Consider the following 17,482-nt stretch of genomic DNA (forward strand, 5'->3'; position numbering starts at 1 on the left):
TGTGCATGCCTCCTCACAGAGAACAAATTGTTTTTATTTTTATTTTATGTAAATGCGGTTTTCTTGCTTTGTCAGATTTGTACAAGATTTTGGGGAGTTATAAGCATTTTTGTGTGAATGTAAATGGGCTCACTTATTATGTAGTAATTGCAAATAGTTTTTCTTGAGGTTTCAAACTTAAACAGATTAGTGTGGACATGGAATTACTCTTATTTATTATTATTACTCTTACTCGAATAGTCCTCTGAAAGGACTGTTAATAGCTCCAGGGAAAGGCTTTGAGGCTCTTGAAATCATTATTGAAGTAGAGTTGGGGCAACTAAGGAACCTTTCATTTTGTTCATATAATGTGTACACCCATTATGAGAATAATTATTGAGGAAACATACACAAAAGAAAACAATATTCGTAAATGCAAGACTTTATTACTTCCAATTTTTTTTTTCTTTTTTCATATGCTTTGTTAAGATACAAAAATATATACAACAAACAATCCATCCTTCAACAGACCATCAAAAATGTTGCATCAGTGGATCCACAATACATCAAAGGAGAGAAAATTATTCATCAAAATCCTGGTTAGCAGTTTGGCAGGACCCCCCACTCCTAAAAAACTGGCTCCACCAAATCGTATGTGTCCCATTATGATTCTTACAAATCTGTGATGAAACAGCAGCCAAACAAATGAAACTGGCAGCCTTTTCTACATGTCCATGCATTAACCCTTTGCAAAGTGTGCTTGTGTACCAAGTGAGATCCATGGATGGAGTGGGAGCTTGCAAGATGAAGAGTTCCAAACGTTCCAAAAATTCCAAGAATTCCAGGTGTGAGTGGGCTGGGCAGGAAACTGTTATGCAGGAGACACAGAGGACACCTCTGTCTTGCTGGTGGACACCGAAGACTCCTCATCTCCCATGGGGTTTTTACCACAGAACAGAGTGGTTAGCATGCAACTGCGGAACTAAAAAGAGATAAGAGCAAAACTACATCTTTCAGGAACTTTATACAGGAAGGTTATAGAAGATCAATGTATTTGGTAAGCTTTTATACTGTGTGAACACAAATGTGCTTTACTTAAATTATTAAAGATGATGAGTAAATTTTTCCAGTGTTAAAATTCTTTCACGTATTCCAGCTAAAAGAGCACCTATTATGGTTTTTCAAATATTACCTTTCATGTAGTGTGTTATATAGCTGTTTGTGAATGTAAAAAAGTATGCAAAGTTTCAAAAATCAAAGTGCTCGTCAAATGGAGTTATTGACTCCCAAAAGAAAGAACCGATTCTGAACACCTGAAACGAGTCGTTAGTAATTCCAGATTTACTTCCTGTACTTACCTACATAATTTTGTAACAAAAAACATGCCTCTGGCATTCATTGGCTGCTAACAGCTTTGACCCGCCCTCAAACACTACACTAAGTGGTAGACCAATCACAACAGACTGGGATATCTGACCAATCAAAGCAGAGTAGGCTCTCTGAAAGGAGGAGTTTAGAATGAATCCTTTAGAACGGATCATTGCATGAGTCATTTTTGACACTGGGAAAAAAAGGTAAAGCTGCAATTTAAATTATGAGCAAATTAATGTGGATGAATGTAAATCCATTGTATGAGACCTTTAAAACTAAATTAGGCACATTGAAAAACCATAATAGGAGCTCTTTAATATGCAGTTGCTCTATGGTGCTATCAAAAAATTTTCTGTTTGTTTGAGCATCCCAACCTGTCTGACAAAGCAACATTGACTCAACCAATGGTGTGTGTTTTGGGAGGGACTGTTTTGTTTGTAAGACCAATTGAAAGATAATTATTATTTTTGCTAATCCGTTTTGTGATGCTAGAGGTGCAGAGATGTCACACTTCAGCTTAAAAGTGAGCATACCTGTTTGTTTAGCAGCACATAGATGATAGGATTAAAGATAGATGAGCTCTTAGAGAAGAAAGCAGGAATAGCCATGAACTGGGCAGTAAAAGGGGCTCCTTTGTTGAAAAAGATCCAAGCAGCAACACTGGCATATGGCGTCCAGGCCACCAGGAAGCCCACCACCATTAAAATGACCATACGTGTCACTTCCTTCTCAGCCTTCTGGGTGGAGGCTGAATCTTGTTGTTGTGCTGCGGCCTGTCAAGTCATAAAATGTGCATTGACATCCTGTTCCTCTGCGTTAGTTGTGCTACATTATGTTGGCCTATATTTGCGTTGGCCTGGTGAGCGTATCATTTATTTATTAAAGGCGTGCTTTCATAACCAAAATGACTTTAATCTCAAATCAGATCAGTTTGAATGACACTAACCAATACAAATAATTACAAGAAAATGGAAAAGGAATTATAGAGTGAAACCACCAAAGAACGATAGTCTGAATACTTACTGCTTTAACAGTGCATACAAGCCGTCCATAAGTAAAGAAGATGACAGTGACAGGAATTATAAAGTGGACAACAAACATGTAGATCACGTAAGACTCATTGTTGTACGCAGGGTTAAGTGTGTAGTAATCTGGCCCACACGAGCACTGTAGACCCTCAGGAATGTATCTGTAGGAACAGACACACAGAGTAAATTAATAACCACCAACAGACCAGAAAACTCCCCTTTTGTAAGTAAGCAGTCATTTATCTAAATTGACTTAAAGCAAACTATTTACAGGTGCAATCACCCCAGTGCAACCTGAAGTTAAGTGACTTGATTAAGAGCCCAATGATAGTTCATGGATCACACTTTGTGTGCTTCAAACCTTTCAATTATCAGCCCAGATCTGTAACCACTACACCACCCTAGCCCTTGTTTCTCCAATAGACCACACGTATTTTAAAAGGCAGTTAAAAGTGAAAAGAAAAAGATACTAACCTGGACCAGCCAACAAGTGGTGGAGCAGCACAAGCCATGGCCATAAACCAAGTGAAGCTAATTCCAGCCATAGCATGTCCTGAACTGAATTTGAAGCTCCCCATAGGTTTACAGACCACAACGTACCTTTCAATGGCCAGCACCACCAGAGACCAGAGTGCTACTTCACCTGTTGGGAAAATCAGACAAATCCAATGCTTTTTCTTGAAAAATCAACTCGAGACAAAAAGGGTGTTATATTATCTAAAAGGGGCATAGCAACTATTATAACTAGTGGATAATTTGGGGGGGATTATCAAAACCCCCCATTTTTCAACTGGTTCGTACAGCCCTGTTATCTAGTAATAAGTCTTTCAGCATCACTGACCTCCAAGTGTTGCCATAAAGCCTTCAATGGCACATGCCATTGGCCCAAGGATGAAGTAGCCATTTACAGCTGAAGTGATGGTGATGGTGAAGCCAAACAAGACCATGATCATCCCAGCAAGCGCCAGATTTACTAGGATGAAGTTCAGCGGCTGCCGAAGCTTCTTGTGTTGTGCCGTTACCAAAAGTGTCAAACCATTGATGGGAAAGCCCGTACAGATGAGTAGGAACATGTAGACAGCTAGAAGCCTGAACTGCCATGGGTCTGCCAGATAGTACTGCTGGTACAGGAAAGGGTCCCGTACCAGCCCTGTGCGGTTATTCAAAGGGATATAGAAGTTGTTGCCCTCAAAGCCATGAACCCCAGCCATGTTTTCAGACATGTGAGATGACAATCTGAGTTTTCTCTTTGCACTTTGCCTGCCCCTCTGTGCCCTTTCTGCATTGTGGCTGTGTTTTTTTATACCTTCAGTAGATTGACTTATAGAGATTAATGGGGAAGGGACAAAATGGGATCAGGATGGATGCTAATCAAATGAAGCTTCATTAAAAGGTGTGAAACATGCCAAACAATTGCTTGTTGAGTCCAACAAGAGATCTGTGGGATTATCACGACAATCTGACAATGACCTTACAAAACACTGTGCTAATGGTTTACAGTAGAGTCTGTGTTCACACACATGACCTCATATTAATTGAGAGACTACATGGAATATTTGTGTTTTTCATTTTTTGTACAGGTTATTAAAATACATGTTAAATAAAATAGTTATAAAAGGGAACAAAAGTACATAGCACTTTAAATGTTGCTTTTATCTTATCATTCTGTCAGACATGGGGCAATTTTCTTAAGACTCCCAGTGATAGCGTGTTCTGCAGACACCAAATCTAGTATGAGTGACTGACCATTGCATAAGCAGCCTCTGCAAATGTCAAACATCATCGCATGCCTTCGCAAACTGACAGTAAGTGGTAAAAATGAAGAGCTCTGACTTCACATTAAATTACTAAAGAAATACTTGACTGTTAATCCAGAATTGCAGTAATCATGTGATGGGCCATTTATGTCAATAAAAAGTTAATTTTGAAAGAGCTTTCAATGAAAACGGGGAGCTTATTGTGTACAAATCTGACACAAATAAGATGAATTTACAATGTTACCCAAATGTGAAGTGAACTACATTTGGGGTCAAGAAGATCAAGGCGTGATGGATGAAAGACATTACATCTTGTTTTGGATGGCCTCTTTTTCCTTTCACATTAACTGACTTTGATGCAAACATTTCTGCTCCATACCGAGTTCTTTGAACTGGACGTCCAGTTCAAAGAACTCGGTATGGAGCAGAAATGTTTGCCTTTTTTCCTGACAAGTGACAAGTTGCTTATATCTGGCATATATGAATGTATTTTAATAGTTTCAAGCAATATACAAAAAAAAAAAAACATATAAAGAAATGTAGGTTTAAGACCTTTGATCTAACTTCCTCTTTGTCACTAAGTGGCACCCTCCTTTCCTTTTGCCAGAATTCCTCAACCCAATCCTGATAATCCTGACTAATTAGAATTAAGTTTACGTCACTTACTAATTTAACGCCTGCTTTCATCCTTACAGTAAATAAGATTGAAGGTTTTGTAAATATCATGTCATTTTAAAACGTTCTCCAAATTCAGTTTAATTTGTTATGTTCTTGGCATAAAATCAAATACTAAAGATATTTCAGGTTTTGCAGCAGCTGAAGTCTTAATTACTTCTGTGAAAAACAGCTTTGGTGAATTCTGTTTTGAGCATATATATACATACATATATATACATACATACTATTTTTGGTATTGCTTCCTAACCCATATGAGGTTTTACAGTAATAGTGTCCCCTCAAGTGTTGTTTAAAATGTGCTTTATACTGTAAGTGATTTAAATTTATGGTGTCAATTTTGCTGACTTAACTGATGTGTGTCTTTTCCATATAGCTAAAAAACCCATTGTTATAGCAACACTGCTTCAGAGTGTAGTTGAATGAACCAAAGAAAGCTGAATAAATCATTTGAATGGTAATGTATCTACAAATCAATCAAAGCATTTTCCAAAAGTTGCTCATCCACAATACCAACATATGAAAATGCGTAAATCCCCTTACTGCGAATGCAAATAATCGCTGTTCCATGTTCGGTCTGAAATGCAATTGTCCTTGTGTTTGGTTGCCAGACAGTAAATCTGAGTAAACTTTGTGATACATTTACATTTACATTTACATTTATGCATTTGGCAGGCACTTTTATCTAAAGCGACTTACAGTGCATTTATTACAGGGACAATCCCCCCGGAGCAACCTGGAGTTAAGTGACTTGCTCAAGCACACAATGGTGGTGGCCGTGGGGATCGGACCAGCGACCTTCTGATTATGTTATGTGCTTCAGACCACCACGCAACCACCACTCCTCATACATATTAAGGAATACATTGTAAAGGTTGTACAAAGTAATTCTTATCTTTAACAATGCTCTCAAAGTGAATAACAGGCAAAATAAAGCCACTACAACATGGGCCGCCATCTTGAATGTTTTGGGTTGAATGGATCACATGACTGCGTTACATGACACCAAATACATCATCGTTTTCAGACATCTCCTTCTTCCCCATCCACACTACAATGTGAAGATGGCATTTTCAAATTGATCCACTTGGGATAGTGTTTTAGAAAAGCTCAGTTTTTGCAGATACACCATCTTAGTGTGTACAGAAGGCCAAAGCATAGAGAAATAGATGCATTTTCAAATGAAAACGTAATAGAGTAGACATGGCCTAAGGCTAACATTCTACTTCTAATAAAGACAGTCATAGGTATTTGGAACAACATGAGGGTTAGTGAATGATGACATGATTTTCATTTATGTGTGAACTATCCCTTTAAGAGTGCATGTGTGCTTGATCAAGAGATCAAAACAAACAAATATTGTATTTTTTTAAGTTTTGTGCATATATTTGTGTTATATATGAAACAAAACCAGAAAGTACTTAATCTTACAATTCAATATCAATCACTTTTGTGCACAACATTTGCAATTCTGATGACAACAGATATGGTTCAACACTTTAAAGCTTCAAACATTTTGGTTGAGAACAAGTAACATTTTAAACCATTGAACAATATTAATTTTCACAAGTTTTCACTTTTCTTTAAGCATCACAGCAAGTCTTCATGTGCTGGTTGCACGTACTCTTTTTTTTTTTTTTATAGTTTGAGTACCACAAGCGTTAGTGTTATTAACGTTAGTGTTATTGATAAGAGTTATTAGAGGCCCTAGGTGTGCAAAAGTGATTTGCAGTTCCATAAATTATATTTCTCTAGTACTAATACTTTAATATATATATAGTTCTAAATATAGTAAATCTATTTCTTTGTTTATTACAGGAGAAATGAGGACTATATTCATATTAATAAATACTGTTTCACAGTGATTTTCTGTGCAACAATAAATATCAACAATGGCGAATTATCATTATTCATTACTTATGTGTACGTTGTGTGTATCATGTGTTATGTGTAGCTCAATATCATTTTGACAGTTGCGTCTCAAGAAATTTCAATTTGAACGTAATACAACGTTTTTTAGATTTGTCCAGATTTGTTGTAGTTTCTGTTATATATGAAAAATAAAACATCAAAATATATGTTATTCTATTCATTTTTGAATCATCTTGAAAATATTTGGAAAATTTGACACTATTGGGGCATTTTTTTTTAGATCTATTTGAGATAGATTGTCATTCCTCCACTCCTCTCTTGACTAAGGCAGGGGAAATGCCAGCAAGAGTGGTAATATTACCCGCATAACTCGACTGGCAGAAGCCATCTTTATCTTCGCACAAAACACCAGCTCTTCCCCTCTATAGCATCTCAAGAGTCTGTCAAACAACAACAATTACATTTAGTAAATCAACACTGTTTAACAAATCAGACAATTGAATCTTTAAAGGAGCACTCAACAAAAAACTCCTAAAGAAATGAAAAGTACTTTTGAAAATATTGTTTAACATAAACTATAATTACAATGTAGAGCAATGTAGAGCATATAAACTAATTATCTATCCAGTTTAATATTTATCATTTTTGTTTAAACATTGCCTTGCAGCTTTATGACAATGTAATACACTATTCAATGAAAACATGCCTAATATAACACATTTTGTGTAACTTGATCATATTTTGTATATACTACATTTATTGTAATGCCAGAACAGGACTGGCTTCCCCATCTGAGACTGGTTCCATTAACCCTAAAACAGGCAACGTGCACCACAAGAAACATACTCTTGGTTTCTTATATGGGGTAGGATAAAGAGTTTCTCACCCAATCTTGTTATCATTTCCCATAGTTAGTTCTGTTTTAAGTATGTGGGTTACATACAACTTGGTTAAAATTTTCTGTGATCATTAAGTCAGCCTGACCTAAACCAACATGGCCGCCCATGGTGCAGGACATGCTTATTTTGTGATAATTAATTATATATTAATCTTACTTTTCTTCAGTAAAAAAAAAAAAAAACTGCTAATATTAGCAGTTTGAACATTGTCTTAAGACATGGAAGAAGAAAATGAAAACATATGTTGTTCATGTTTTTATTTAGAACATTTTGAAGTGTGTGTATCCATTGAGATAAATGCCACTTGCCAGATTAAGAGAAGAAAAAGGGTTAATGTGTATATTACACATTTATTACATTTACACATGTCATGCATGCAACCTTAAAGCTAAACTATTCTCTTTTGTTACACACAGTGCTGGGTAGTAACAGATTACATGTAATCTGTTTTAAATGATCAGATTACAAAAAAAAAATCTAATTCTTGTAATTGGATTTATATACATTTTTAAAATATGAATAATCGGACTACCGTTACTTTTTATGGATTACTTGATTACATATTAAGAAGGCAAGGCAGTAAATTGTTAATAATTTATTGATCACACTAATCGTTCACTTTATTTTCAATCTTTTGCATTTTTCATTCTAAATCAGCATACCACTGATATACCTAGCAATGTCATTGATGTTGATTATATGGTCATTCACTTTTGTTCATTTTATATTTTATGGGCACTTAATGTTCGAAATGTTTCTATTGTTTTATGCACATAAAATAAACTAACTAAAATAAGTCTCAGTGTTTTGAATGATAAACTTTGGCCATGCTCTGTCATTTCTGTTAGATTTATGGTTTATTGTCTGTTCGTTCATGTAATGTTTAATTCACTTTTTAAAAATAGCATAAACTCTTTTTGTGAGTTTCTTTTTGTTTGTTATAATGAATGGAATACATTTTCTTTATTTTATGTACTTCTTGTACATCTTTTATGCTAAAAAGATGCAAGTTTATCCTACTCAAATTCATGTGACATCAAATAAAATAGAATTAGGTCGAAAACACCCCAAAAATGTAATCTACAAGATTATGTTACTAATTTCATTTTTTGTCATGGAATTTTTAATCAGCATCTGATTACAATTCACAAGTAATCTGCCCAGCACTGGATACACACACACACACACACACACACACACACACACACACACACACACACACACACACACACACACACACACACACACACACACACACACACACATTGGTGTGGCTATCATTCTATACTATATATTATATATTCTATCCCCTGAACTATATATTCTATCCCCTAAACCTAACCCTTATAATGCATTTTTACATTTAAAAAAAAAAAAAGCAATTTGAATTATGGGGACACTAGAACTGTCCTCTTAATACCCTTGTAATTAATTACCAGTTTGTAACAATAAAAAAAAAAAATCCTCATAAACCACCCAAAACCACACACACACACACACACACACACACACACACACACACACACACATGTATTATATGTTTTAAAATAAGAGTGGAAGTCAGAAACTCATAATTCTTTGCATTAAATAAAAAATAATTATTGATGACTTTGACTTTGTTGTACCTTAATAGATCAACATATCCTGGAAGATATACCTCATAATATTTCAAATATAGCATTGCTAATCATTTTCCACTCATTACATTTACATTTATTCATTTGGAAGATGCTTTTATCCAAAGTGACTTACAAAAGAAGAATATATTATAAGCAAATCATCTTAAGGAGGCAGTGGTATGAAAAGTGTATTCTACTCTATAACAAAGTAAAACAATGGAATAAACACGCAACTGCAGCCTCCTGTAGATAGATCGCTTCACCTTCGCTTCTCACTCCTGCCTGTTTTAGGGTTAAAGGTTTTTTCTCCCTTTACTACTTAGTAACAGGAGTTTTTAACATGATATGGATTTTTATTTTTTTCATCTTTAGCTTGCTCACTGGGGGCTTTAATACACACTGAGGCATGATTTTCTGTTAAGCTGCTTTGAAACAATATGTATTTTTTAAAGTGCTACACAAATAAATCTGACATGACTTGACACGTACAGGACAATTACACAATAACTAATCATGGATGATTGTCAATAGCACACTTCTATGATGTGTGCTTGAAAATGTTTGCTTTTGAGTGATGTTGCTAGGTGTCGACTGGTTACATTTAAAAAGAACTGCATCAATCAAGGGATTCGTTTCTATGTGCAGCATTATCATTGTTGCATGCTGCCAGGGACAACAAAGCAATAGTAAGCTGTGTTGAACATTTATTCTCAATAGTGGCATGTCGTTTTCTTTCTTTTGTTACATAGAATTCACAAGCTTACAACTCAATTAAAATATATGTCATGTATATGTTTTGATGTGGCACTACCTATTGTATGGTATTACACAGTAGCAGTACAGGAAAGTAAATGTTCATTATAATTTAATGTGTTTTTGTTGTGTTGTGAATGTGATGTCTGTGATGTTTAGTGGTGTTTGCCTGTTTGAGGTAGATGCTCTTGCCGGAGGAGTTTGGTCCTGTAATAACTTTCAATTTGCCTTCAGTTTCAGTGCTGAAGTAATTGTTTGATACACAGACTGGAGTACAGCTCAAGCAAAGAGTGTCTGAGTTGTAGCTGCCAGTTTGCAACTCAAATAAAAACACAAAGCATTTATTACAATTAAAAACAAAAGAAACACTGCTCTAAAACAACAGATATATAGTTCAAATTAAAACCAAAATTATATTGATTTTCTGATTGTCCAACTTAGTCAATGGAACGCATATGTTTGTATTTTATTTTGTGATGTCACTAGAATGCAGAGCGGGCCAAAGTTGAGCGAAATACATTTGAAGCACATCTCTGACATCTTTGTGTGAATATTGCTTTTGAGAACAGTGCTGTTTATTAACGACTAGTAAGGGGGAGTCAGAGTGAAATAACGTCAGATAACTTACTTCATCCACTGTTTTCCGTAAACATAAAAAAGAACACAGGAACACAATTTTAAGGAGTATGACATGATCACATATCATCATATTTAAGGAGTCAAAATGATCACATATATGAATTAATGACAGATTTTTGGGGGGCCCTTAGATGAAATAAATGGAAGCTGAAGACCGTAAATAGGGTCAAAAATCACCTATGATGATACCTTGACTTAACCAGGGCATGTCTGTGGTTCGGTGTCAGGGTTGGACAGCAGTATCCATGGTCCTGTGAGGCCTGAGCCAGAGCCATGAGACATTCCAGCTCTGCACACAGGGTCATGACCTTATACATACAGCCACTCCACTGGAACACTAAGGCCTCAAGCTCTCTCATTACTGAGTTCTCCAAATCTGGAAAAAAAAAAAACATGTACAGTTACATACACTTTTAAAAGACATCCGTTTCAAGCAACCAGATCATTTAAAGGTTCACTCAGTAACTTTGTGCTTGTGTCATCTAGGACTTGCAGTGCACCTAGTGGCGTGGATGCAGCATTATTCAAAATAGTTTTCAGCCACAGATGCCATTGTAGAAATTCACTATTTACAGTCAGTCATGATTAATTTAATCCAAGAGTAAAAGTGTCCAATAACAGGCTGGTTACTTAGGGTGCGTTTACACGACAACGATGTACTAAAAACGGAAAAGTTTTTCCTTTGCGTTTTTGAAAAGATTCACATACAGACGACAACGTTGTCAAAACTATCCCCATTCACACGGATACGGGAAAATGACCAAGGCGAAGGCACACCCCTCCCCAGGGAAAGGGGGGGGGGGGGGTGTATGTCATGCCGGGGGCTCCCCAGCCTGAGAGAACGAGGAGGGCGGAGGGCGGGGCCAGGTCGTGATTCTACACACCCGGTCCCTTGTCAGGCTAATCAAGCCTCCAACAGGGATAAAGGCTGACTGCGGAGGATTGTGCAGGAGAGAGAGATAATTTACGGACATGTCCGTCGTGTGTGTTGTTGTCTTTTGTTTAAGTTTATTATTAAAATATTATTTATATTGACAAGCCGGTTCTGGCCTCCTCCTTCTCATTGAACTGCTTTACACACTGCTAGTGGTGTGAAAATTACACCATTCAACTTCCACTGAAAGTTTTCAACTAACTACAAGCTATTTCCCTCTTCAGTAAAACACCTCACCCTTACACAAACTGCTTTAGGTAACTCAACTGTTTAGAGTCAGAGTGGCTAATGCATATTCTATAGTTGATTGTCATTTGACAATCATCGCACTAATTGCAGGGGCCGTTAACCTGGAGCCACCTGGGGTCAAGTGCTTTGCTCATAGGCACAATGGTGACCTCACTCACTCATCATTTATTGGGTCACCCCAACGTAGAATTGTACCTGCACTCTTTAGGTTAACAGCTCAGAGTCTTAAGCAATATATTATATTTCTTGCTTTAATTGAGAGCAGCATTAATCACGTCCATACCAGAGGGAGGTAGATGACGCTGCAGGTGGAGAAACGAGGGTTGAGGTTCTCCAACACTGTACAAGCCACGTTGGTCAGGAAATCTGGCAGACACATCATTGTTCTTTTCTCTTAGAAGAAGGTAATATAATGTATATTTATATATATATATATAGTTTCTGATTCATACCCACGGTTGGGAGAGTTGGTTTTAAAAATGTATTCCACGTTCTGTAAAATGTCATTTGTAATGTATTCCGTTAGATTACTCCTCATCAGTAATGTAATCTAAATACTTTGGATTACTACTTCAGCACTGGCAGTTTTTTGTTTTTCACTTGTTTTTGACAATAAAGTGTCTTACATGCAAAATAATTGCCAGTACAGTGAGAGGAAATTCACTTTATATTTTAATATAAAAAAAATACATTCTCTGAAAAAGCCTAAATATCTTATACAGTGTACTGTAACTTCAATGTAATTTTTTTAAAATATTTATTAGATATTTTAGAGGAAAACAACTGAAAAATTGTTATTAAGTCCAATATTTCAAAGGTCTTACTAGAAGGAAAAAATCTAGACATGGATCTAACATGGAATTCTTAATAGAATTAATTATAATATATAATAATGCCTGCTAACAGGTGCATGTAAGGGGAAGAATTAACATTTAAGCTTGACACTGTTTTACCTCATAACAGTGTGAGAGCGCCCTCTGTCTGCATGTGTTGTGTAATTGATCAAACACTCCTCTGATCGCATCATTTATATGGGTAAATGTTTTCCAACTGAATAGACTCAATATTAAATGAAACAAATTACAATAAAGCACAACACAATGCAAAGTAAACTGTATTCTGATTACCAATGATTTTAATTGTAACTGTAATGGAATACAGTTACTAATATTTTGTATTGTAAATGCCATTACATGTATTCCGTTACTCCCCAACCCTTTTCATACCTCTAGCAATGCAATTGAAATGTGGTTAAATGTGCTAACTATTCCAACTGAAGAACTTATGGAAAAACACTCACTTTCATCGATAACGGGTGTACATTTCGCCTAACGGTGAATCGATTCTTGGCTGCACTGCTGTCAAAGTCCACCTGCAATGGAAACTTATAAGCATAATGCAATTACAATGATTCGATAACATTTACCAAAATAACTCAAACAAAAAGTGTGAAATATATTGCCTGTGCTCTATAATTCTGTCTCACTACTTCACTGATGTATGTGGCAATGTAATAAAGATCATCGGTAAAATTTTCACTGATTTCTTGAAAATGTTGGATGTTTTGGGGCTGAACCATGTTCTTAATGCACACCAGGAGCGGACTGGGAAGAGAAATCGGACCGTGATTTTACATAGAAACTGAGTAGGGGGAAGGTGTCGCTGTCCTTTTCCGCATATCGCTGCCCCCTTCGGCATATCACAGCACCATTTTGTGGTCTGTTCTGCAATAGTTCTGCGGCCTATTTCAGCTAATTGCGGCCCGTTCGCCCTATTTCATGGCCGGCCCTTCTGGAAAAGTCCCGGTTCTCCCGATGGCCAGTCCACCCCTGCCACACACAGGAATTGTATTTGTTGCTAAGGTTTAATTAAGGAATGTTGCATGCACCCCATATATTTTCTCTGCAGAAATATATGAGACAGGCTTCAAGTCAATTATTTGTTGACCATTTCTTGTTCTTTCATTCTTGCTCTGTTTTAGTTTTCAATAAATCAACTAGGAGGAAACTGTCGAACCCATAATACTTCTAAAAAGTTGAGCTTCAGACTCAATTAACTTTGAAAACTGTACCGAAGACAGCTCTGTAATGTGAAGAGGTCAGCAGAATAACGAGGGGATGTGAAGAAACGGATCACTTCCTGTCGTCCCTTTAGGACATTCAGATCTCGAGTAGGTCTGTGGAACCACTGCCTGAGACAGAGAGACAGAAGGAGAAAGGAGGTTCATATTTTATAATTGTGTGCTTGAACACCTTATAAATTTGCTAATTTGTACCTTAAAGCCAAGAACCGATCTTGTTCCGGCAGCGATTCTGTACGCCTGCAAAAACATTAAAATGATAGTTCTCCCACAATGCATTTGCCCCATAAACAAATCTTGAATAAATGTTCTTATTGTGAACAGAATAATGTTGTTTACCTTAAAGACTCGGCCCCTCTTTCTCTCCTGACTGGAGCTTATAAACGGAAGGATGCAGCTCAGATTAAAGATCTGGAGAGCACTAAGTAAAGTGTTAACATGTTTTACAGCTCTGAAAAGTTTAATGAACACAACAAATGTACCAGGGGATGCCATTTTGTAAAGACCTGTTCATATGGCCAACCAATATGCATCTCTATCAATGTATACAACGTATTTCCTGTGAAATAGTGATCAAATCAGATTGTAATACTCATTGTAAAAATGCTGAATACTCTTTATGTTTACAGACAAAGACAAACTACACAAGGTCAAGTGCAAGAGTAGTGTTCCAGAAGTTAGAGAAATAGAGAAATTGTATAGGTATAATGTGTACCTTTCAAGACCTAAAGAATCATGAGCTCAGAGATTGTTAAGCTATGGTATATGCTTCTGCAGCCACAAGATCCTGTTACAACTGAAATATTTAGGCAAAAGTGCTCAGCAGCGATCTCCTACTCCCATTAAGCATTATGAATGATGGAATCAAGTGGGTCTCCCTAAACTCACATACTTACATATTTGTATATATCTGGATTAATTGCATTGAACCAAATCAAGTATACTATGTTGCTGTTAGATTTATAATCAATGACAATACAGTTCCATCATTATTTATTCACATGTCATTTGAATATATATACATTTATAATTTATGTTTAATTTTATTTTAACATGGTTGGCAGTGATTGGATGATGCTGGCCAATACTTCAGAATTAATCAGAATTAATTATGCTTATTTCTGTTGTAATGTTTGTAACATCTCAAAAACGAGAGTAACCAAAACTCCTGGAAACACAATAAACAGTTTGATTAAAAAAATCTGACTTTCTATACCTATATATATTATTTAAATTTCACAACTTATTCCCATTGTCCACATAAGCTGCCATACATTTTTAGGAAAACTATTTGCTCTAGAATTGTATTTTATTTATGTATTTTTTGCATGTTTATTAGGTGCTAAAAGTTAAAAAAAAAAAAAAAAAAAGGGAAATGGAAAATGGAAAATGGAAAATGCACACAGCAGTCACACAGTTCTCGGGAGGTTAAAGACAAGTGGACATTTTGTTCCAAAACAAAAATTACACACAGTTATACATCAAATGTGAATTCTGAAGCTGTATCTAAACAACATGCTTAAAATAAAAAACATGGTTTCAAGTTTTTGGTCACATACATAACCATAAACAGAACGACATGTAGTGAAATTCTTGGTACAACTTGGTGCAATATATATATTGTGCAGTAATGTTGACCTGCAACAGGCTGATGTTATAGAGGAGATGTTGTAGATTTATAATAAGAATAATATATAATATGATAATGCAGAGTGTATATATTGCTTCAAGTGTGTGGTGTTGAATAGTGAAACTAGTTATTCTAAATAATTAATAATTCTCATTTGAGATATAAAGGTGTGTCATTTATGTTTTCAAACAAAATGTCCAAGTATCTTAAAGTAATGTTTACCACAGAGGATACCTTATTTTACTCGGAAATTTAGCTAAATGAACCCTATAACTGCCATTATAAAAACCTATAAGACGTTCCCAAAGGTTCACCTACAAATTGACGTCATGGCTGAACAGTTCTCAGTGAGCTGATAAATCACTGCAAATGTGCATGCACATGTATGCAGTATATGTCAAAACCTAATTTCTGAAGAACAGTGATACAGAACCAAACACAATTTACCAAAGCTAGCACTTGGAAACATCGCAAGTGCTAATCCAGATTGGATTCAAACACTGTTGAGAACCTAAATTAGACACTGGTGGTTTAATCTGAATGATAACATAATAACTCATTATATTTTAAAACGATTAAGATCCAGATTATCTGTGCTGATCATCTGTCATAGTGAAAACACACTAAAACACTATCCACATCCATTGATCAAATACAAAAGCAGAATATGCAATCAACAAAATGCATCTCAAATCAATGTCCTTTTCATCTTGATTTAACACGCAAGTCAAGTATTCTGGCAGATTCAACCAACAGACACTGTGCTTGCAAAAACATGTGTTAAAAGGCATTTAGTTAAGTGTGTTACGTCCCAGGATGGGAAAGGGAACCCCAAGCTTATTGTTACTCCTCCCCAACCCCAGACTGGGGCAGTTCAGTTCGTAACAAGTGTTTATTCATTTCCTGGATATTTCGAGAAGGACCTGGCTGCAGCCTGCAGAATGAGGCAGGGCTACAGATGGGGCGGAGCTACACGTGTCGACCCGCCTATAACATAGTCTCTTTGGCTCGTTCATCTTTCATAGACATACATGATAGGAGATGTGGTCGACAATGTTGGTGTGTTATCATTGTTGGAGAGATTTTGAATAGTTGAGCCAAACCATTTGATTACTTGTATGTGATATTCAATCCTAAATCCCATGGATTATATTATATGTTAAAAGTGAAGAACAAATGAGGATTTATAAAGGCTGAAATTGACGTGAAAATGTTCTTAGACAAATGCCAACTTTTACAACTGTAACTGTCCCGTTACCAGCACATGCCTTATGAACGAATGATTGAATGAACGACGCGGGATTTTGTATTCTGTACCCCAATATTAGAACATTTGAAAATACGTTTATATTACATATTTATAACTTTTGGGAGAATTGGAGTGTCATTTACAGTTAATTTACACTAGATGGCACTGTTTTCACAACCCGTATGTTGGGTTATAAATTAAACTTTGTATAACAACACTGATATACTTTTTCAATTTCACTCTATGGTGATCTTAAAAATGTACATATTTGATAATTAATTAAATTCATAATTAATTTCTCTAACCATGATTTATAATGAAAGCTTATTGATTTACCGCTTTGAACGACAGCTGATATACATCAGTTGTTCATCAGTCCTTGCGACACAATTGTTTGAAATGAAACGTGAGGTACAACACAAAGTCACTTACGAGTCATAGCACAAATGTTTTTAATTATCTTGCCTAAATTATTTCAACACAGACTACGACTGCATTAGAGTTGAATCTTCGCCATAGTAGGATTGGTAATTTTGCCCTCCGCTTTCAACACGTCTGAAACAACAACAGGCTGATCAGTCAGACTCCTACTACATCTGTTTGCAAAGAACCGTGAAGGTACAACACAATTTCATAACACTTACGAACCACAGAACTATAATAAAAATGTTTGGACTACACTACATTTAAAACGCATCTCAGGGTTGCCAGGTCCAAGTAAAATTTCCAGCCCAATGACAACTCAAAA

General features: G+C 36.0%; 1 protein-coding gene across 1 annotated transcript; it reads right to left on the bottom strand.

Moving 5' to 3' along the window:
* Positions 1 to 405: 405 nt before the first annotated feature.
* Positions 406 to 3,648, bottom strand: LOC127630244 (green-sensitive opsin-3-like). The gene is made up of 5 exons (XM_052107721.1): positions 3,220 to 3,648; positions 2,853 to 3,021; positions 2,374 to 2,539; positions 1,884 to 2,123; positions 406 to 961 (listed from the first exon to the last, which is right to left on the bottom strand). The coding sequence occupies exons 1-5, from the start codon at positions 3,599 to 3,601 to the stop codon at positions 851 to 853; spliced, it is 1,068 nt and encodes a 355-aa protein (XP_051963681.1). The 5' UTR covers positions 3,602 to 3,648; the 3' UTR covers positions 406 to 850.
* Positions 3,649 to 17,482: the final 13,834 nt, after the last annotated feature.

The sequence above is a fragment of the Xyrauchen texanus genome, chromosome 36, assembly GCF_025860055.1.
Source record: "Xyrauchen texanus isolate HMW12.3.18 chromosome 36, RBS_HiC_50CHRs, whole genome shotgun sequence".
Taxonomy (NCBI): domain Eukaryota; kingdom Metazoa; phylum Chordata; class Actinopteri; order Cypriniformes; family Catostomidae; genus Xyrauchen; species Xyrauchen texanus.